The sequence below is a fragment of the Temnothorax americanus genome, unplaced genomic scaffold, assembly GCF_048541705.1.
Source record: "Temnothorax americanus isolate GAGA-0224 unplaced genomic scaffold, ASM4854170v1 Scaffold26, whole genome shotgun sequence".
NCBI lineage: Eukaryota > Metazoa > Arthropoda > Insecta > Hymenoptera > Formicidae > Temnothorax > Temnothorax americanus.
The window spans coordinates 1,992,756-2,014,477 of record NW_027509401.1 but is presented as its reverse complement, the minus strand read 5'-3'; the positions used below and the strand labels follow the sequence as shown (position 1 = coordinate 2,014,477).

General features: G+C 35.4%; 4 protein-coding genes across 4 annotated transcripts; 2 read left to right on the top strand and 2 right to left on the bottom strand.

Moving 5' to 3' along the window:
- The first annotated feature begins 557 nt into the window (after positions 1 to 557).
- LOC143899280 (focadhesin) lies at positions 558 to 5,459 on the top strand. The gene is made up of 9 exons (XM_077409469.1): positions 558 to 818; positions 905 to 970; positions 1,055 to 1,209; positions 1,281 to 1,472; positions 1,629 to 2,077; positions 2,199 to 3,083; positions 3,230 to 4,511; positions 4,585 to 4,912; positions 5,101 to 5,459. The coding sequence occupies exons 1-9, from the start codon at positions 765 to 767 to the stop codon at positions 5,248 to 5,250; spliced, it is 3,561 nt and encodes a 1,186-aa protein (XP_077265595.1). The 5' UTR covers positions 558 to 764; the 3' UTR covers positions 5,251 to 5,459.
- On the bottom strand, positions 4,740 to 7,720 carry LOC143899286 (protein C1orf43 homolog). The gene is made up of 4 exons (XM_077409482.1): positions 7,117 to 7,720; positions 6,862 to 7,018; positions 6,583 to 6,802; positions 4,740 to 6,446 (listed from the first exon to the last, which is right to left on the bottom strand). The coding sequence occupies exons 1-4, from the start codon at positions 7,273 to 7,275 to the stop codon at positions 6,254 to 6,256; spliced, it is 729 nt and encodes a 242-aa protein (XP_077265608.1). The 5' UTR covers positions 7,276 to 7,720; the 3' UTR covers positions 4,740 to 6,253.
- Positions 7,721 to 7,827: 107 nt separating this feature from the next.
- On the bottom strand, positions 7,828 to 10,396 carry LOC143899283 (uncharacterized). Its single transcript, XM_077409478.1, has 4 exons — positions 9,441 to 10,396; positions 8,790 to 9,206; positions 8,525 to 8,709; positions 7,828 to 8,353 (listed from the first exon to the last, which is right to left on the bottom strand). Exons 1-4 carry the CDS (start codon positions 9,618 to 9,620, stop codon positions 8,068 to 8,070), a joined length of 1,068 nt encoding a protein of 355 aa, XP_077265604.1. The 5' UTR covers positions 9,621 to 10,396; the 3' UTR covers positions 7,828 to 8,067.
- An 81-nt stretch (positions 10,397 to 10,477) lies between these two features.
- Imd (death domain-containing immune deficiency protein) lies at positions 10,478 to 21,545 on the top strand. The gene is made up of 4 exons (XM_077409479.1): positions 10,478 to 10,612; positions 18,905 to 19,265; positions 20,337 to 20,656; positions 20,927 to 21,545. Exons 1-4 carry the CDS (start codon positions 10,553 to 10,555, stop codon positions 21,065 to 21,067), a joined length of 882 nt encoding a protein of 293 aa, XP_077265605.1. The 5' UTR covers positions 10,478 to 10,552; the 3' UTR covers positions 21,068 to 21,545.
- The last annotated feature ends 177 nt before the right edge of the window (positions 21,546 to 21,722 follow it).

Sequence of the window (21,722 nt, the reverse complement as noted above, 5' to 3'; positions counted from 1 at the left end):
GAATGTGTCGGACTAAGGGGGCCGGTATCACAGTCTCCGATTAACGTGATTCTCCGATTAAACTAGTGAGTTTAATCGGAGAATCACGTTAATCGGAGACTGTGATACCGGCCCTAATTTTAATCACCTGACGAGGTTCCATTACTTTTATTTCGTTACATCCGACAGAAATAAAAAAATCGGTCAAGTAATGAAATTAGTAGTTTATATATATATATATATATATATATATATATATATATATAAGTGTGATAAAATTCTTACTCTTTGAGGTATCTGTAAAAGTTCTAATAAAGAGAAGAGAGAAGTAGTAGACCGGGAAATAAAGACAAAAAGAAGAAACTGAACATATTTATTTATTAATCTACTTTTATATATTGCTAATTATATTCCTTTAAAGAGTAAGACTTTGTTGACTTTTTAATTTGAATTTTTATTGACGTCAGTAAATATCTGTAATTATTAACAGTGAGCCGGTAACATATCGATTGATAGTATTATAGTATTTTGTGAAGCTGCGGTACTGCTAAATGCGACAATGCCGGCAGTGGCGAAGGTAAGCAAGGGTGATTGAGGTTATGCTACGAGTTTCATGCTTTCATTGGTGGATATCACTTTTTATGCTTTATTTACAAAATATGTGGGATATATTTGTGTTTTATCCGTTAATATCTCATGTCACCCTCGCGTAATTTTTTCTGTCCAGTGATAAAGTGGATTGCGTTGGTTTTTAATCTCGTCTTTATCTACATTAAGCGTGAAACATGGAAGAGATTGATTATAAATTGAGATCAAAGAATCCTATTTTGATATCACATGTAAGTATGGCAAGAAAAATTAATCACCTATCTGCATTCGTGCTGCGACTGTGTATGGTTACTCAAGTTCTTTTGCTTTTCCACAGGCGACATCCAAACTGATTGAGATAATTAAAAAGAAATTGGAAACGGAAGAAAAGAATATTTCGAACGTATATAATCTTCCCATCTCGATAATCATTTTAGTACTTTCTTGGTGTTTGTATTGTTTCCATATATACGTTTCTTTTTTATAGATATCAGAATTTAAATTACTCTCGTCTAAATGCAACAGTGAGGATTCTATAGTTAGCACATCTGCGTGCCAAGCATTGGTTATACTTGGCGAGACTGGATTATGGGACATCAAGTGTGCATTAGCAACATTTATGGCATGCTTATCTTCTTCAAAGTATGTGCATACGTATTAAATGAATACCATTGAAATAAGTAAGTTTTATTTAACATTATTGCAAATTTTAGAAATTATCAGGCAGTCACCGTGGCAGTAAGTCGATTGTTGATATTAGATTGGAAGTCGCACGATAAATGCATTAAATACACTCTCGAAGTCCCTACTCAGCATCCATTTATCACGATCCTGATTCAGGAAAAGCTCAGCTGGAGATCCGTACTGAATCAAATGAAGTTCATCATGCATCATCACGACAAACAGTACGCTATTAACATAAGAATCATATTGCATGCACGTATAGGAATATATTACATTATTTGCTTTTGCCTTTATAAATTGGAGTTATCTCAGTTTCAAATTGAATAGAAGCATATTAAAAGAAATTATTAAATTTTACTGATTTATCCGAATTTCAGAGTTATGGAGCAGAGTGTGGAGCTACTGCGTCCAGTATTCGTGCACGTATTGTGCAATCCTTCCATAGATTCGTATGAGAGTTGCAAACGGGAGACATGGGATCTTGTAATTAAATCTAGCGACGCTACAAATTTACGAACAGAGATCTTACTCTGGCTGTGCACTAATCGAGCGGACACTTGCATTGATGCAAATTGCCGAGTTCTGGAACTCGCGGATATGACGTTGTCGAAGAGAGATCAGGAGTTGTGTACCGCGTTAGTACCTTTAATCGCATCTTTGACGATACAGCTTTTGGAACACGGTCATGAACCTGTACAAAATTTTTGCACGATATTGGATCTCTTCGAATGCTGTTACAATTACATAGGAAATATTACGATAGTTTTGATGGCAGAAATAATTTTGATATGTCCTGCAGCTTATTTACCTGACGCCCTTCAAATATGTAAGTATATTTATAAAATATGTAAATTTCGATATAATAAAATCATATATTTTTAAAGGCAGTGATGTTACCTAAAAAAATTGTAAGATTAATTTTGATCAATTTGTGTGACATATAATAGGTACAGTTATCGTGGACAGAATGCCGTGCCACGTTATATTATTAAACACGTTAGCTGCAGCCTTGATAAAGTGGTTGGCCTATCCATCGCTATTGTGCTCTGATGCGTTAGTGACAGCGAAAAAATTATTAATTAAGATAATGTCCCAAAAGGAAACAGACACTGGTAACGGTACTATTTCAAATAAGATGCTGTTCATATTCAGCTATAGCAATGGATACATCCAATTTTATATGGAACTCATTCGCAGTCTATATTCTGTGGAAGCTGACACTCTGTCATGGCTGGAGAACTTGTCTCTCGCACCAATAGATCTGAGATACATGTGTAAACTGGTCCTGTGCGGGATCTTCCTGCGTAGCGACGAACCTCTCGTTGTGCAGAAAGTCTGCCATATTCTCGTGCAAATAGCGACGGAGATCAACTTCTTCGCGTCGCACGCGCTGTCCCTGTTGCTGCATAAATTAACTAGAACTCATGATAGCTACATGCTGAAATATCTGTTGCTGACTGTGCCGGAGTTTGCCATGACTAAGGAAAATCTACCAATCGTTATCCACACATTGGATACGCTACTGAACAGCGGCAAGTCGCTGAAATATTTTGCAATCCAGCTTTATCTGAAGGCGTTGGAGAAGGAGCCGCGCTGTTATCGTTTCATATCCACCGCGCTGATGGACACCATGGAAAAAGATCACAGTTGGCGCTCGAACGTGGCATGCGCTCGGGCGATAAAGTACATTTGCGAGAACCGGCCCGCGCACGGTGAGGAACTTGTGCCGTTGCTGTCGCAAATCCTGAATCGATGCGTTGATCTGAACAGCGGTGCGGCCAGTGCGCTCGCGCTCGACAGCATCTCGGCCCTATGCAAGTCCACAGTGATAGGTACCTTGCATATTGTATCTTTGAATACTAAACTTTTTTTTTTAAAAGACGTCATCAGTTTTCTTGGCCACTCTTGTGTGTCCTCTATGATATTCTGTAAAAGTTATCACTTTTAATGATTAACACTTGATGATTTTACTTGACAGGCATTTATTCTACGTGGCAAGTGTTAGCACCGAAGATGCGCAAGGAGAAGCGTACGATAGTCCTGGAAAGTCTGTGCGATCTTTTTGCAAATATTCCCTCGTACTTATTTCGTACGAGCGAGGACCACGACAGACTCATCGTCGACGTCGTGACTCTTTTGTGGGGCTACACGGTCGGCGATGACACGAGGGTCGCGAGAGCGGCGTTCAAGGCATTAAGGTCTTACCAGATAGAACGAATTCCTCTGAGTGCTTTGCCTTCAGACTTCCTACCGGACATTGGTGTACAGCGCGCATCCGGAAAGACAGATAATAAAGATAACGAGCCCGCGGACCTGCCGCAATACATACCGGGCACTTGTTGGATCCAGATGCTGAAGAATGTGAACAGAAGTGCCCTATCGGCGGCCGGAGACCTTCTAATTTTCTATATTGGGGACGAATTGAATGGCTTCAGATCGCGAATATATACTTGGCCACAAGGAGAACCGCAAAACTATAAGTATCTGCCAGAGAAAAGCGTGATAAGGGCCGTCGGCGAGTATTTGAGACGAAGCGACAAGGCGGATCGGAATAATCACATAATCATAGTCGAGTGTTTGCGTATATTCGCTCATAAGCACAAGAAACCGTTGCCAAACATGAAATGGGACTTCTTGAAAGAAACCATGCAGATATCGGAGGCAGCTAAGGAGTATAGCTTGTCTATCGCGAGTCGTCATTGTCAAATCTCGGCGTCGGCGAAATTGTTGACGGAAAGTTTCTTATCTATGTATGCGACCGTATCAGAAATCGATCGATTATTGCTGGACGAGAAACACTTGGTGCTCTACTCGAATTTGGAGCACCTGTGCCACGCTATTTCGCCAAATAACTTAAAACAATTTCTCGAAACTTCTCTCTTTTATATCATTAACAAAATCTTGTTAAATGACAAAAAGTATATTCATCTATTCAATTACATCATGTCTTCTTACGTCACCGCTTTCAAAAGCAACGATATACAAATGGGAAATCGCACGTTGCTGACTACGCTTTTGGACGAGATATCGGGAAAAATCGACTTAACGTCCAAACATTTCGAGAAATATTTTGCGGCTGTGATGGAATTGTTAATCAGGGATGTCGAAAGAATGACAGCGCCTGGCACCTGGTGGGAAGTAACACGAGAAAGACTGAAAACCGCTATCGCTATTAGAGTCCAGACAGCCTTCAAGGGAAATATCAGCGAGCCATTCGCCTGGCTGAATGAACTTGTCAACGTAACCAAGTCTAATCCTGAGTAGGTATTAATAGTAATTATAAATCTAATGCTTGGCCAAATTGCCTAATGAATTTTTTGTTTTTATATATAGGATGCAAAAATATTTATTAGAAAATATACAAAAAGTGCAGGCTGACTTGAGATCGGAGAAATTCTGCGATCTTGAAATACAAAAAGATTGGATTTTAGATTTTATAAGACACATCGATGCGCTTATGGTAGGAACTCCAGATGAAAAAAACAATATAACATTTTACTGTGATATTTTATTTGTCTTGGTTGTCTGCTTGTCCGGCATGGACTGTTTCCTGCCGAATAAAGATTTGCTAATTACTTCGCAAGACATTAGGATAAGACTGTTTCCACAGGCGATCTCTATGCTTATCGATCGACAAATGTGGAAATCCATAATACGCCAGGTATGTGTAAATTTGTCTTTCGTCGCCTACAGATTTTTTACACATTACAAAGACTTAGTCTCTTGATATTCAACAATTGAAAAAACAAACATTACATTTACAATTGCGGTGGAACTTTTCGTCGCGAAACGAGCGCAATGTGTCTATTATACATAAATATACATTAAATCGTATTGGTTACTTTTTAGATTATGAAATGGCTGAATCACATGAGGAGCAGTTCCGTACCTGATGTATATATACTTGCATTTCAAAGCGCATTGATTTTATTAAGGCATGAAGACGACTATAACTCAGAATGGAAAAATTATTTGTCAGTCAAAACTCGTTTTCAATAACTAATGAAATATAACAAAAGTTTACGTAGGATATATTTTTATACAAAAAAGGAAGTTTTTACGTTGAACTAATTTACTTATTTGCATTACTCAGACTTGAATTTCACTAACGATATCAAATCTTATAATTGTAATGAACATCTGTAAATACACCTGACATCTCTTTAATGTCTATACCTTATTACTAATAAAGTAATGATTATATCAAGCTTTGATAAGTTTATACGTACATTTAGGTCCAGGTATCCTTATTGTATAATTAAATTCGATTCGTTAAATTGTTAAAAATTTCTATGTTTAAACAATGACGTGTAGAAAAAAGATATGCTAATCCGTTATCATCATTAATTCAAAGATAAACATTTAAAAAAGGGGAAAGAATACCTTTCTATTATCTTTTAATTACTGTAAAGATTTTTCCTGAATTTTATTAGAGATATGTAGATCTATATGCGACTGAGTATATGTAAATTGTATAGTATTAAATGTATTTGCGGAGTCAATCGGGAAGAGAATGTACCATTATCGACTTAGCGCTACTATCACCTGAAAATATTACGTATAACGAGAAACGGACGATTTAAAAAGATTCTGTTCTACCACTAATTTTCTAATTCGGCGACTTCTACACACTGTTACTTCTTATGTACATCAGTACTTGTTAAAATATTTTACAAGCGATGTCGGTGCGAAGAGCGCGAAAATTCCATTTTGTAAGGCTGATTTCGTATAAATGTAAATATCATGTAAATATCAAACAAATCACAGAAAGAAACGTACTTGCTCGTTGTATACAAACTATATGTCATTCGACACTGATACGCAACTTGAATAGAATGGCGAGCTTAAGCGCGTTTATTAGTAAAAGTAAAAATGCATATTAATAATTCCTAACTAAATCGGACGTTCTATTTGCGCGCAGTTCAATATAAATTATTTTAGCGTGATATACCTATCTACAATTTCCTCGTCACATATGCTGGATGTGACGGCACTCATAATGCTACACGGACGTCTCGCTATTGTCTAATGTTATTACCGTTAGAGTGTTGGGTCTCGAACCAGTTAGAATTTGCTCCTCGGGCGGGCGCATCCTGGGTTCCAGAATATTTCTCTTTGTCTCCACGCTCTTCTTGATCGGCGTGCGACTAGGGCTGGACTTCCTGCTGCTCGGATATGATTTCAATAAACGTGCCCTGAACAATTGATAAATTATACCTAAGCTAAATATTCCTTTTTTCAGCAACACTTGAGAGACACGCTTGGAGCATTTAAATGTCACGTCGCATCTTCTTGTACGAAAGACTAGTAGACATTTCAAATCGTACTTACGCGTCCATCAACTTCAGGAACAGGCGAGTGTATACTTGATACTCCTCATCGCCGAATTCGGTAGGGTCGTGTCTCGCGTGTTCGTACAAATCACAGAATTGATGAATTAAACGCTGGCCACTTCCGTTTAATGGAGTAGCGAGCGTGGTGAGCAAATATGCCCTCAGATTCTCCGAAGGATGTCTCTTCAGACAATTGTCGTACCTCGTGATCTCCGTCTCTGTAAAGAGACACGACGTGAAACAGGGGCAACCCAAGAATGATACAACGATAACTTACCCAAGGTTTTAACATCATCAACCGCCTTTAATCTATAATAATGCGGCGGGGCTTGTCCACCTGGAGTCAAAATGTATCTAGGGTCGCTGATCAGCTGCGGCTCGTATTGGATCCTAGGTATCACTTCTATTCTCCTCTCTATTTCCTTCTTCAAGGACTGAAAAACATTTTCCGCACGTTTCACAACAACAATATAGCAACGATGCAGATACAGTGGGTTAACCTCAAAATTACATGGCCAAACGTAAAACGTACCTTTTTCGCATCGTGTCCTATGGGAATGTGAGGGCCCCGACGAGATCTCAAAGCGAACCTCATGATCTGCCGTTTCGCGAAGATGAATAGTAACAATATCGTCAAAACGCCCGCCGCTATAAATATCACTATGGTTACACCGGACAATTCCTGTGTCATTCTCGTACGACAATCGAGGCGGCCTGCCTCCGCGAACAATATTGTCAACGGGCACCGGTCTTTAACGTTAGAATCGTATATCGCTTCGAGACAATAATGCGAACTGTCATTCGAACATTCGAATAAAAAAACCTCCGGTCAGCTGATCGGCGCACGGACCACGGACTCGTATCTCGCGCGCATCGCCTTTCGTCCAACTAGTATTAGTTATTAATATCTCCATCAGAATAATAGCAAATTTTGTCCAATTAGCACATTATAAATACTATGCTTTATTAATAAATAATACCAAATTCGATGCGAAAAGAACGAATATCAACATCATTAGCCATCGGAAACACCAGGCACTAGGGAAGACATTGCGTATCTCTCTCACTCTTAAGTGGTATAAATATCACAGTAAAAAAACTGAGGACAGAAGCTGAATGAAAAGATGGCGAAGAAATTTTAATTGATAGAGCTGGAGAAAAGTATTTACACATAAACAAAATATAAAAAAGACAATGGATTGTGAATCTGTTTACTGGACATAAAAGTAAAAATCCTTCAAAATTATGCCTAAAGAAATTTTAATTCATATTAAGAATAAAACAAATTATACGTATAAATTATAACTAGGTTGTAATGTTATTAATATCGAATATAAATACAAAAGTATATTTGAAAATCATTATAATATAAAAAGATTAAATTTCAACTTAAAAAGATTTGAATTTTCAAATATATGTATAAATTTGTTAATCGGAGGAAACTAGACAATTGTTCGCGTCGTTTATACGTGTGATTTAGCGATTACATTTTGCTTAAAATACTTTCTATAGGTTTTTTGAATAACGTTTCATTCACGGCGGCGACTTCAGTCATTATACTTTTCTGCTCTTCAGATAGTGCTGTATTAACTTTTAAAAATGACAGCACAAGCTTTCCAAAGTTCTTATCTTTGGAATAAAAAAGTGCCTTCTCTGAGAATAATTTGACAACTTTATCGGTCATGTTGTGGTCCAGTCTTATGGATAAAAAATTTTGCAATATAGATATGTGCCACATTTTCAATTCCTGGACACACGCAAGAAACTCTCTGCAAAAAATATATTTTTAAAATCATTAAATCTACTTTTGTGATTTTTATAATTTCAATTTTTAGAATTAAATAAAATTGTATTCAAATATAAAATAATTATTTAAATTTAACTCTTAGTTTTTAGGTAAAATTAACCTGGACTATATCACGCGATTGTGTGAAACTTACTTTAAGAGAATCGCTTTCCTTTCCTGGTCAAATGTGTTCACAATGGTGGTGACCAAAGTTATGTCTTTCAACTCAGTATTGAGAATAGGAACAAATATAAATTGCTGAACCTCATCAGGAAATATTTTAATGCATTGAACAATAGCAGATGACAATAAACGAGATGGCTCCTCGAGTTCGACTATCTATGAACACAATACGAACAATAATTAATGTGTGTATGAGGAAAAAGTATCTAGTAAAATCAGTAATATGCCATTGGTACCTTCGGTAGCAAGATATGCTTGCAAAATGTATTAATATACTTCATTTTCTGCTCGATAGTCATATCGCTCATCGACAGACACAGATTATAGATCCCCTTGAGACTTAATTTTCCTCTCATCTCGTCCGCTAGTGGGACAAGATCCTCGTCGGATAAGCTTTCTAACTGAGCGAAGTCTAGCCTGCCGTTATTTCGTTCTAAATTCTCACAGGCGCACTCTAAAATATCACACTTTTGTGGTAATGCGACAGCAGATTTCTCTGGTTCTGCCACTCTCTCGACTTGCGAAAAGTAAAACTGAGTGGATTGTAATGGTACTGATTGATTTGCGGCACACATTATTTGGGACTCGCTATTGTCCGTCGGCTCATCAGTATCGTCGCTACCTTCACTTTCTGAACATATTTCTTCTTTATTCTACATGAACAACGAACATTGAACAATGCATTCGCAATAATCACATTATCTGTATATGTACATAACTTGAAGTGGTCTAATATTAATGATTTTTTGTTCCCATAATTATTTCATGTTTATAAATAAGTACCAAGGAGAACACATGTCAGTTTAAAAGTTAAATAATATATAAAACGATTATGCAAACTTTGTTTAGAGACTGTAATTTATAAGCAACACATGTGCGATTCTAACCTGTCCAGCTATAATTTTCCACATCGGATTAGCCTGGGCGATATCATCTTTCAACGCTTCCCTGACAGATTCGAGTCTCGTCATGATTTCTTCCGATATTGTATACTTCTGGAAAAAGGCTTCCGAATCCGTATTTTCCCGCATCATCTTGCTCACGTTGCTCCGTCTCGCGCATGCCATTCGCGCGTTTCGTTTCCATCATTCCATCAATTCCATCAACATCGGTCAGGGACGTATCTACCGTCTCATCCTCAGTGCAGCGGCGAATTTTTTTTACAGATATACAATTTTCTTATTAAGAAGTTTTTCTTGGATAAGAATTCAGAACAGGCCAAATGTCCAGAAATTAAGCAGCAATTAAAATAAAATGTACAGGTGTAATGCAATGCAAAGACAAGCAAAGACAGGCATTGGAATAGATAATATATCATTTATAATTATAAATATATATTTTTAAAGCAATAACGACTTCGAGATAATTAAATCTGTCGAAAACAGATTTTGCAAAACATCTAACATTTGTCGGATAGAGAATGCCAACAGAAATATAATATATAATCTGCCAACAGAATGTAACACATTGACTGCAGAAATCGAGCAGTGTGTACCTGTCGTTTCTTATTTATTTAAATGATATATATATATATATATATATATATATATATATATATATATATTCCAATGAGCTTTTTCGACTTCACTCCGATTAACTTAATCGACGATTAATTCATCTGTCATGGCTCACGACAAAACTTCTCGCTATATTATTAGTCGTCCCTGATTTAATTTTCTTTTTCTATGTCATATAATAAAAAATTAATAATTCCATCCAAAGCACTATGGTTTTGCTAATACGGATTACTCGATTATTGTTCAACAAGTCTGAAAGAGAACCAACAACCGCGAGGCGACTGCACCTCCCCGGTCGGTCACGCGACTCGAGCAGAGTACACGGTTCGCTTCGTCATCATCCGCGCGAGCCAGTCAGTCCAAGTCCAAAGTCAGTCGTTGGTGATCAACGCGCGAGTTGAGTTGTGCGTCGTGGGATTTCGCACATCAAAATACGCGTTCGGCACACGGTAACCAGCAGCAGATCTTCACCAAGCGATTCCATGATCACGCCCGCGAGAAACGTCGATTTGCCAGAGCGCTCAACCTTTCTTGGTGGCAAGGTAAGCAAAAGTAGAAATCATTAGAAATAGCAGAGATCATTAGAAATGCACTTTTGTGCGGATTTCTCTGGTTAACTCCAAGTGCGGTTTGAAGGTCCTCGAGAACTTAGGATCCATTCCTAAAACATGAGACATTTGAAATATTTTTTGTACCTCGTTTTTTTCACTACCACGGCCATTGTAGACATTTGTGCGATAAGCGATAATGTCTATGTGTATGTGTGTGTGCGCGTATATGTATATGCGAATTACTGACATTACTATATGTTAAACGTATGTTAAATCGGCTGACGCTGATGAATAATAACCACTTACAACCACAAGCTGTTGAGAGAAATTTTCTTTGTTTCCAATGCACGGTAAGCGTTCTCCCTCGTGTGTCACATAGTGCACGATCATTCTAATACAGAAATTATTTAAATGTATTTATGGTTCATATGGTATGGTCGATTTGCATCGCAATGATAAAACGATAAAAACGATAAAACACGATAAACGATAAGGTTCTGTGCTCGACGCAAATCAATTATTCCAGCGAATGTGACACCCGCGTCGTTTATATCAGATTTCAACAATGAGAGATAAATTATTCCGCATAATTCTGGATGTAGCTTCGCTTCATTACTCGTTATTGAAAAAAAAGCGTGGCAAAGCGGATGCGTAACGAATAAATTATTACTCGTTCGCGAAACAACGTATATATATATATATAGCTTTATTTATCATACCTGAAGCAAAATACTTTGAGAAAACCGTATTGGCCTTCTATTTTCTATCATGCATATTTCAACACGTTTTATATTTGGAATATACTTGAGGTCTAGCTTCGTCTGCCTCTTCCTCGTCGCGGTTTCTCGCAGACATCATTTTTCTTATTCACAGTTGTATCACGTATTTAGCCTTAAAGTTTTACGTTGACTCTTCGATTCTATGCGCGTATCTATGTTGTAGGCGTATTAAATTATTATTAGATTTCCTGCTAGCCCCAGGACCTGAGTTCCAATCCACATCAACTGTATTTAGATTAGGATTTATTTATTCTATATTAATACGTTTATTTTTTTTTTTTTTTTTTCATTCTTCTCTCATGGACATATTAATTTATCCTGAAATAAGTTCACAATATTAATTATAATACAGACAGAAAAGTAGCATGATAATAATTATAGTGTTAATTGTTAAAACCTACCTCTTAAAAAAGCTGAAAAAGCTGCTAACCAAATATAACGTGGAATATGACGTTTATTCATTAGCATGTCAATATTCAATCTTTAAGTCTTTAATCTTGAAAACAATTTTTGTTCTCGTTTGTTTCGCCTTGATCTTCTTTCTACTTTATGTACATACTATATCTTGCCATTAAAACGTTGTTTTATTGGTTTGATACTGAAATAAAACATATATAATTCGTTTAGACGTGTAACATATTTGTTTTTTTTTCCAAGTTGTGAACCAGTTGATAAAAATAGAGAAAGAAAATTTGACTGGTCATATGCTCAATATTAATATTTAATTTATTCCTCAATATTTTCATTCTTTCTTTTCTTATACATTACAGCTATGTAGGAAATGACAACTAATCACTAGTTAAAATCGCTTGATTTAGATAATTGTTGACGCTCTCGAAAAAATTCTGTCTCATTTGCAGCAAAAATTCCGTGCATCCACTTTGGAATGCACATTCTTTAACCTGACTCAGAATTGAAAATTATACCAAGGCTACATTTCTATATTTGGTGTTGCTACGTGATAATATTCAATCTAGTTTTTGTAATGATCAAAATTCCAATCTTCGAAAATTAGACTTGCCTTATTAAGCGAGATGTATGAAATACTTATTTTTCATAATAAGATTAACGCTAACGAAAGGAAGTAAGATGACAGCTACTGAAATCAAACCGGCTCTATATAATAATACACATTGTCTGGTAAACTTGGAAATGAAAATTTTTATTAATGGCTTTGTTAATAGATGTTTCTAGGAACCGATTAGGCAAAGTTTCATAAATTATCTCGTTAGATTGAGTGATTATATAATGGCGCGCGCAAGACACTTTGTTTTCGAAACTTTTACGGGTTTTACAGAAAATGCAGTTTAGATATCTACGCACGCTATCATAGTAAAAATATTTGTGGTGTAATGTATAAGTGTTGCATTTTAATACTGAATTTTTATTAATTTATTATTAATAAAAAAATTATTAATATATTGAAAAAGACTCATAATTAAATTCGTATTTTCCTCGCATATAGCATGAGAAATAACGTTCTTAAAAATTGGAGTTTTCTTAGCTAAATTGTTGTATAATAGATTTGCAACTAATACAATTATGTCAATATGATATACTGTGACTTGGTAATTATTATTAGGTGGATGTAAATGATGATATACATAATAGGATGTTACCTAATGTTTTGTTTGCAGATTCCTCAATTTATAATTAGAAATCTGAACTTGATTGGAAAAATAATTTGCATTTATGTATATAAGAATTGTTTAGCGATTTTTGTACCAATCAATATCTACAACTTGTGCAAGTCGTCAGTTTTAAGCTTTATGGTTTTAACACATTTGATTAGATTCCTCTTTGAGTTATTGAGTTATATCCTCGTTTAATCGCTGTCGATTAGCAACTCCCAAAGAGGAACTTAGTTTTACTCTTAAATAAACGCTGGTTTATTTTACGTTAACATCAATAATTTGATCTTCCACGATCTGCCTGCACGATTAATGAAGATCTAGAAAAGTAGCTGTATATCTAAAATTACAAAAAACTAAGGTATAAGAGAGAGAGAGTCGCTATTTTTTCTATACTTTAAAATACCTGCGCGGTTTCGCCCTGTAATAGTTAAGGGTCAGTATACACGTATCTACATAAAAAAAATATGATAATAAATAATAAATAAATAATTGACTCGAGATAAGTAGCACATTTGTCGCGAGTACGTTGAGTTGTTGTGAATTTGCTACGTCGAATTATGAGTTAGTCATAAGATTAGAAATAGCCAAATAGATATAGAATACACATTCATTTCACTCGACCCACACAGTCGATCTGGATAAACTTTCTAGAGTACACAAATAATTATGATATAAAATTTTGTATAAGAGCCGCGTCAAGTATTACGTCAAGTAATAGATTTGTATCGTGAAGATTGGTCACGTAGATAACTATACTATTCAATAAAGTCACAAAGTTCGATATTCCGTACCAGCGCACTGAAAATTTAGATTATAAACGAAATATACAAACACAGAATTCGCAAAACTACAGAATTCACGAAATTAATACGGAAATCCCGTATAATATATATACATATATATATATATATATATATATATATATATTGTGTCATAATAATTTTAATATAAAATATTACCGGTATAAGCTAAAGGTTTTGTCCTCCGTTCTGCGTTTGTCTGTCGCGTGTATTATCAAATTCATTAGCATCGCCATGTCGGGAACTGGTTTTGCTGCTGGAAAACCCAGACGGCAAGGCCGTTTTGTACGTACGTCTCGTTTGAACGATGCACGCGACGTTATCACTGAACCGTGCAAACACATTTTTGCGGCGCTCGTCGATGACACGACAAGATTCGTATAGAGCTGTTTCGCCAAGAAAAATCTATTTCTGTCCGATAAAAACCACATGATGAATCACAATAATATCACTTAAAATCGTCGGTCATATAATTATACGAGTGCTAAATAAAACCGACTGTATTCTTTCGCAATATCTATGGGATTTAAATTGCTAATACCGCTAAATCATTATCTCAGGTTTATTTAAAATACGTGTTAATATATAATTAAATCGCTTTTTGGCTTTGACAAAGTTATGAATATTATAAATATATATGTTGGTTCTCTCTTAAAATAACGACATAGTTGAAATTCCGTATTTTAAGCTAATATTTATTTGCATACGATTAAGATGAAGACTTTATTTTTTTTAAATTAATGGTTTTAAAACTATTTTGGCCATTAATATCGTTGTAAAATTTATAAATTTAGACACTCAGATTAATCAACCGCATATGATTTATTCATTAATTTGTATACTTGAACATTTGTGTGCCTTTAAGTTGAACGTGCTTTATTTGGCGTTTTGAATCTATCACAACTTTTTATTTATTATATAACACGTTAATGGACACTCGATTGTCCAACGAGTACCTAAGCTGCCTATCGTAAGTGTCAATGGCATTCAACATTCTCTTTTAGCGTTTTTATCTTTATTATAATTATCACTACATATACACACATCCGGCTTAGTGGAGAATGCAATAATGACAGCTGCTTGTACAAATTAAAAATACAAATAGCATGTTAACCAACTGCTACACAGAACGAAATGTTAGGAAATTAAATTACTTAATCTATCTACGACTCGGATAGTTCGCGTCATATTCTAATCACTTTTCATTAAACAAATTTGCAGCGTTAGGTTTAATTTCACACGCTGTGTTTTTCCGCGATAAGCAAGCGATTTTATTCATTTTTCACGAACGTCCAGTTGCATCTATTAAAAATGCGTCTACAGGCAGCAAAAACTTAGCAGATAACCCGCGATAACGTAAATTACGCGAAACCTGTTACATAATTCTTATGTTTGAGTTACTTTGCCTAAAATTCGTGAAGGCGCGATTAATTTTGTCGGCAGTTATCAAGGTACAAGTATATGCTTACCTAGAGCTTAAACTGATAAACACGAATTTTACGATCGCGCGAAGTTAAAAGGAGAAGACATGCCGAGAAATATCTTATCGGATCATTTTTTTACAAACTGCGCGCCTCGTGAGATATTCGAAAGATTATTTAACTTAATTAATTGACTCAATGCATGCGCGTTTATTACTTGCAAACATTGCGCTTCTTACGTAATTAGTCGTCGACAAGTCGATTGCTCTCGCACGGAGCCACGGAGTCATTGTTTTCTTCAAGACATTATTCGTGTAGATCCAGCAGTGCAGTATATATATTCAGTTATTCTTCTGTAACTGCATTGCGGAGACAAAAGCACATGGCGAAAGACAGCAACTGACCTTTGGTTGATTTGTTTAATTACGCATCTCGAGTGATTCACATGTTTAATGAAATAGATAGGTTGTTGCAATCACAGATTACGAACAGATTACGAAGTTTCATCAATCGAACTCGTGAAGATTTTCTCCCGGATCAATTTTCAAGTATTTTACTTTCTTACTACTTTTTTCAGTACAGCACTACATAATAACGTCATGCACTTTCCTGTTTATCATTCCGGCGTAAAATTTGTGAAATGCATTTAAAGATACACTGCATGTGGGTCACGGTTGAGTTGATAACGAGAAGAAGTATCGCATATGTTCGTAACAGAATATAAAAGACAACAATAATAGTCAAACATACAAAGTTGTATGTTAATTAAAACAGAAAACATGTTTCTGCACAAAATTAAAGTGTCGTATAATAGTACACAGATAATAGTAAGAGGAATCCTCTCTCCCTCTCTCTTTCTCTATTTTACATTACGATTACAAGTTATATAAGTCATATATAATAGTATAGAGAAAATAATAATTAATGAATCCACGAATTAATTGTTATTAAAAGAATTAAAAGAATTATACAAATATTTTTCTTTCCCTTTTCCTAATTAAAAATTTAACTGCTCTATTATTTGACCGACATATTCAACCGACATAATATTTAACAATATAGCTTATTATAAGAATTAAATATCATAGATTGTAACAGTGTGACAGGATTTATGACAAATAAATTAATTAGTCCAATAAGTATGAGATTATACGACCGTGTAAGATATACGATCAAACAAAGGGAAAAACGCCCGTAATCGGTCAGGACTGGATTTTGCTCGTCGTAAAAAGTCACTCAAGAATTAATATATTATTCGGACAAGCAAGATTCAGTCCTAACCGATTACGGCGTTTTTTCCTTTATTTGATTAATTTATCCAGTTATCAATTTTATCAGAATCGATTGGAATATCTGAATTCAAAAGAATAATACATGTAATTGCAAATGTTTTCATTCGCAATATGTCTCTGCGATTAAAAATCTTTAACAAATATATACATCTACGCAGAATCGCGTTATCACAATATCGCGACTTAAATAACACAATTCCGGGAAGACGTACGTCGCAACGAGAACAGATTTATTCTTGTCGATAAAAGTACATACAGAGTACTTCGTAAGCCTTTCAGAATTTGGGAGTGTATCTGATAAATTCCGGAACGATTTTTCCACGGTATAAAAATGTTATTGAACGCGATACTCTTTCGCAGCGTTTTTAACAGATAGGCACTTGAAAACTTAATTAGTATCTACTTTATGCAAGCAAAGGCTGAAATTGATTACTAAATTAATTTATTAATTAAATGTTATTAGTAAATGTGTGTGTGTTATTATTCATATTGAGGTCTAATTGTAAGTTCGAATAGCCCTCACTTTCCAAAATTAGCAATGTTGGACAATGAGAATATCATCTCTCACTACATGACATAGAAGATATGCTTTAGGATAAAATGCCATCATAAAATATTTTTTTATTTGTACTATTTTTTACTCTGCTTTTGATCCGCTCGAGACGAGATATATATTGAATCGAAGTGTTCCGAAACGAATCAAAATTTAAAAATAAAATCCATCATCGAATTGACAAGAATATATTCATACGAGTGACGAGCAGAATTGTATCGGTTGTTTGTCAAAAGTGGCGAGAGGAGTGCGATCAACTGATAGCCAGATAACACTTTGGTAGTTTACACGCTGGATATTTACACAAAGGTATTTAAACATTCTTGGAGCAAGGCATGTAGGGAACTACCGCGCGGGGGTCAACGTAATCTCGATCTTTTTTTTTCACGGTCAGAAACACGAACGAAGAAAATGTTACAATTTCTAGCAATTTTTTTTTTATCACAAGAAGAATCGCCTCGGATGACCGGGATGACTCATTGTCAGATAAATCTTACTAAACGCGAACGCGAAACCCAATGTGTTGGCGGAAATTATCTCTGTAATACTGTTATATTAATTAATATAAAAAAGGCGATGCAAAACACAGAAATTACCAATATTCAAATTGCGTGACGTGTTTTTTTTGGTAGAGCTTGAGAAAATCTACAAAATGAATGCTGGAACGTCCATCGTATATGAATAGTGAGATAATTTTTTTTTTACTTCGTATTATTTCGGAAATATATATTAATGGGTAATTATAAAATTTAAATTTGACTGTTACACAATTGCGCAATGTTTAAATGTTGCATACGAAAATTACAGCTTCATACAAGTTTCTATTTTGATATATAGCATTCTAAATTTTTAATCGAACGCGCGCGCAAAATACGCACTTATATACATTACAGTACAATATTACACAATAGCGTTTCAATTTCATATCGCTGATATTCTTCAGAGAATGGAATTTGTTCTCAAAGAGAGAACAAATTGTGCAATCAAGTAATGCATATTTGTGTATGTCTGACAATAGCACCGGAAACACGTGGATATAAGTGGATCATTAATTTCAGAATCGCATATAATTACGGTAATGGCACGTCTGTGGGAACACGAAAAAAGATCTATTCATTCACGATACGAAGTATGGAGTTAATTTTTAACCAATATTATTTCAATCTTCCTTTTATTGTTCCTATGATTTATTAATAAAGATAGTCTAGAATATATACTATCAAATTAAAGAACTATTAAAATTAAATTAAAAAAAAAAAAAAAAAAAAAAAAAAAAAACGTAGAAAAAGAAATAATAAATGTTTTTCATAAAAGGCTGCACGTGGACTTAATACTTTCGCGAAACGTTTTTCCACGCTTTCGCATCTCTGTTTCATACTTTTCATTATGACAATGCGGAAGTGCGAGCGTAATAAAAGCGTATCTCTAAGGAAAATGTTGCGCCTGGTTACTGGCTCTATTTTATGTGAGGAGTGTTATTTGTTTTGACGTTAGTCACGGCATGGGCATTGAGAAATATATTGCGCTAGCACGTGCGCGAAGCTTGAATGACATTTAAGACGCATGATTTATACTGTGTGTCTTAAATGTCATGCATTTATTTTCTGATCGCAGACTATGTAAATTAAATTAAGAAAAATACATAACACGCGGTTCTTTTTTTATTTAATATCCATTCATCTGGAAATTTTCATTAAGACGCATCAGACGTCGTAGTATACACGCTTATACTTTGTTTATATTTAAAAAGATTCCAGAAAGAAAATATCCTTAAAGTATCTTAATATTAACATATTATTTGCAGGCACATCGAGCATTTAAGAAAATGCCGATAATATCCAAACTATCGCGCCGGTTTCATATGTTGACGACGGACGCGATACCGGATCCACCGCGGACCGAGAGCCACGTGGCTAATCTTTCAACGACCCCGGATGAGGAATTAACGAAAACGGAGTCAAAGTCGATGCCTGCCACGCCGCAAAAGGAGCAGGTCGTTGTCGATGACACGTTGTCGACACAAAGGCAAAAATCGGTGCCGAACGACGCGAGGCCAACGACATCCACCGATTTTAGCACAAAATCATCAGAAGACCTCGGCGACACGAGGTCGACGAGCGAATCGAAGGAATATAAACGATCATCGAAGACGACGAAGAAACATCGTAAGTCGTAATAAGTAACGTTATCGTAACTGTGAAGAGCGGTAATTTTCAACACAAAGTATCGTCAGGAATTTTTCGTATACGAGTACTTTTTTACTGCGCTCCATAACTTTTATTTAAAACATTTTTTTTTACTACGCGTTATTTCGAAGTTTATTACTGTGGATTTATGACAACCGGAGAAGACATACGAATATTTTCAAGCGTGAAATATATTTGCTTCTTTATATAGAAATGGACAATAACCCAGATGATACTAAAAAGTGATATTTATGCAATTTTTGAAAATTTCTCAATATAATCCTGTCATAATTTTGCAACTAAACTTAGTTCTCTAAACGGAGATAATCCTCATTATATAAATAGAAAGAAGATATGATGCCCTTAAAGAGATTACGTAATGCTACGTAGATATTTCGACAAGTTGACGTATGACATTTACAATTTACTCAGCGGAATGATTTGGAAGACTAAGAAGTGAAGTCACATGCTGCACAGACGCCAGAATTTTACTAAAATCGAGCCGAAGTAAACGAAATGAAAATATCCCGCTCCACATATCCTAATTGTAAATATTTCTTACGTCTGATAAGACACGTTATCACGATGAAACTCGAGGAATCCCAGGCTGCGCATATATTTCTATTTACAGAAGTATAAAAAAAAGAAAAAAAAATAGATACTGTTTTCGGCTGTTGCGTATTTTGGCACTTGATACGTGAAAAACCGCAGTATAAATTATTCCGCTCACGAACAAACACTTGTGATCTTTTAATCGATATCTGTGGTTTCACGTGCGCAACGATATGGAAGATTCGTTCTCGAACCGACGATTCAAGAATTCATATCGCGAAATTTTTTACGAGACTTTTTATTATCACTGGAAGAATCATGATGATGAAATACAATAGCTGCTGAAATTTTACATATCGTGCAAATCTCCCGTTGCTTCAAATTTCTCGCTTATTCGTTGCGACACGACATACACGATAGTTACAATATTGAATGCGACAAATATGGAGTTATAAATTCGCGACATTTTCTTAATAATTCTATGAAATCAATTTTCAGCGAAAGGCACAAATATTACAATAATCAACTCTAATGGAGTGACCATCACGAACCACAAGAGTTACACATGCCAAGTGAATCCGTATCCAGCGAACAATGATGCGGCGCAGTCTGAGACAACTTCGAAGACCAAGTTACGGCCGATGTCCGAGGATGTGCAGGAGTTAAGTACGTGCAAAGAGGAACTCGGGTTAGACGATATGTTCATTATTAAGACACACGTTGGGCACGGATGGCGGGATATCGCGAGGAAACTCTCGTACTCTGACGGGCAGATCGATCAATTCGAGGAGAATTACAGCCATAAGGGTGTCAATGAGGTGAATATCGAATTCTAAGAATTAAATATTTCAAATAAATAATCCCGGATTATTCATATAATCAATCGTCGCGATTATCAGTCTGTAATCTTGTTTGAACAAGAAGATATTTGAAATTGAATCGATACAAGATCGATTGCTATTAATAAAATATTAAGTATTATTCATGTAGTTAAATATTTCATGAGAAATTTACAAATTTACTTTTTGTAAATATATACTAATAACGAGCGATTTATCCCCATTTTTATCTATGTACAATGATTTTAGATAATATATCAGCTACTGCTTGATTGGAAGCAAGCCAACACACGGGATGCTCAACTCGGCACGTTAGTTAGCATACTGTGGGATTGCCAGGAGTACGACTGCGTTGAGCAATTAGCTGAAGCTCGTAAGAACTCATCTTAGGCGCGGCACGTAAAAATCTCTATTTAACATTTGTACATACGTTTTATGTGAGCGATTGTGATTTTTTTAAATTCGAGATAGCATTGTTTTTATACATATTTTAGCGCATAGTTTATAGACACACGGTATAGAACGGTGCGCACCGTTCCGATTGCGAAGGTCGTTTACATTCGTTTAACATGTCGGAATCGGTCGAAAGAATATTATTGACTTGACTAATTCGCATTCAGCGTTCAATTTGGCATTGTACGGAATCGCAACGAGTCTGCGTTTCAAGCAGGCACATGATCTGGTTAATAATAATAATAATAATAATACGAGGACATCATGAACGAATCTAGCGTCGCTTTGCGCGATACACACATTTACACATAATATTACAATGTGTATTGAGTATGTGTATATACACATTTTTTTATATTTATCTCTAATTCATTTTGTAAAATCTAGCAGGAATAAACATGCAATTCTCCAAACAGTATGTATTTCATTGAGTCATACAAATCCATATACATTCAAGACATACGCATTTACACATTTGAATCTAGCATTATCTAAAACCGAAGTGTATGCATGTGCATACAACTGAGTCCTGTAATAAATATATTTTCTTTTCACTATTTAAATTAATGCACTTGTATATCTGTCTTCCCTT

Bases quoted from the DNA above. Each gene is read 5' to 3' on its own strand.
- LOC143899280 (XM_077409469.1), top strand. From the start codon at position 765: ATGGAAGAGATTGATTATAAATTGAGATCAAAGAATCCTATTTTGATA. The intron at 2,078-2,198 runs GTAAGTATATTT...GACATATAATAG, and splicing joins ACCTGACGCCCTTCAAATAT to GTACAGTTATCGTGGACAGA. The intron at 4,512-4,584 runs GTAGGTATTAAT...TTTTATATATAG, and splicing joins GTAACCAAGTCTAATCCTGA to GATGCAAAAATATTTATTAG.
- LOC143899286 (XM_077409482.1), bottom strand. From the start codon at position 7,275: ATGACACAGGAATTGTCCGGTGTAACCATAGTGATATTTATAGCGGCG. The intron at 6,803-6,861 runs GTAAGTTATCGT...GTCTCTTTACAG, and splicing joins TGATGATGTTAAAACCTTGG to AGACGGAGATCACGAGGTAC. The intron at 6,447-6,582 runs GTAAGTACGATT...TCAATTGTTCAG, and splicing joins TTCCTGAAGTTGATGGACGC to GGCACGTTTATTGAAATCAT.
- LOC143899283 (XM_077409478.1), bottom strand. From the start codon at position 9,620: ATGGCATGCGCGAGACGGAGCAACGTGAGCAAGATGATGCGGGAAAAT. The intron at 9,207-9,440 runs GTTAGAATCGCA...TTGTTCATGTAG, and splicing joins GGAAAATTATAGCTGGACAG to AATAAAGAAGAAATATGTTC. The intron at 8,710-8,789 runs GTACCAATGGCA...TTGTGTTCATAG, and splicing joins AGCATATCTTGCTACCGAAG to ATAGTCGAACTCGAGGAGCC.
- Imd (XM_077409479.1), top strand. From the start codon at position 10,553: ATGATCACGCCCGCGAGAAACGTCGATTTGCCAGAGCGCTCAACCTTT. The intron at 10,613-18,904 runs GTAAGCAAAAGT...TATTATTTGCAG, and splicing joins CAACCTTTCTTGGTGGCAAG to GCACATCGAGCATTTAAGAA. The intron at 19,266-20,336 runs GTAAGTCGTAAT...ATCAATTTTCAG, and splicing joins GAAGACGACGAAGAAACATC to CGAAAGGCACAAATATTACA.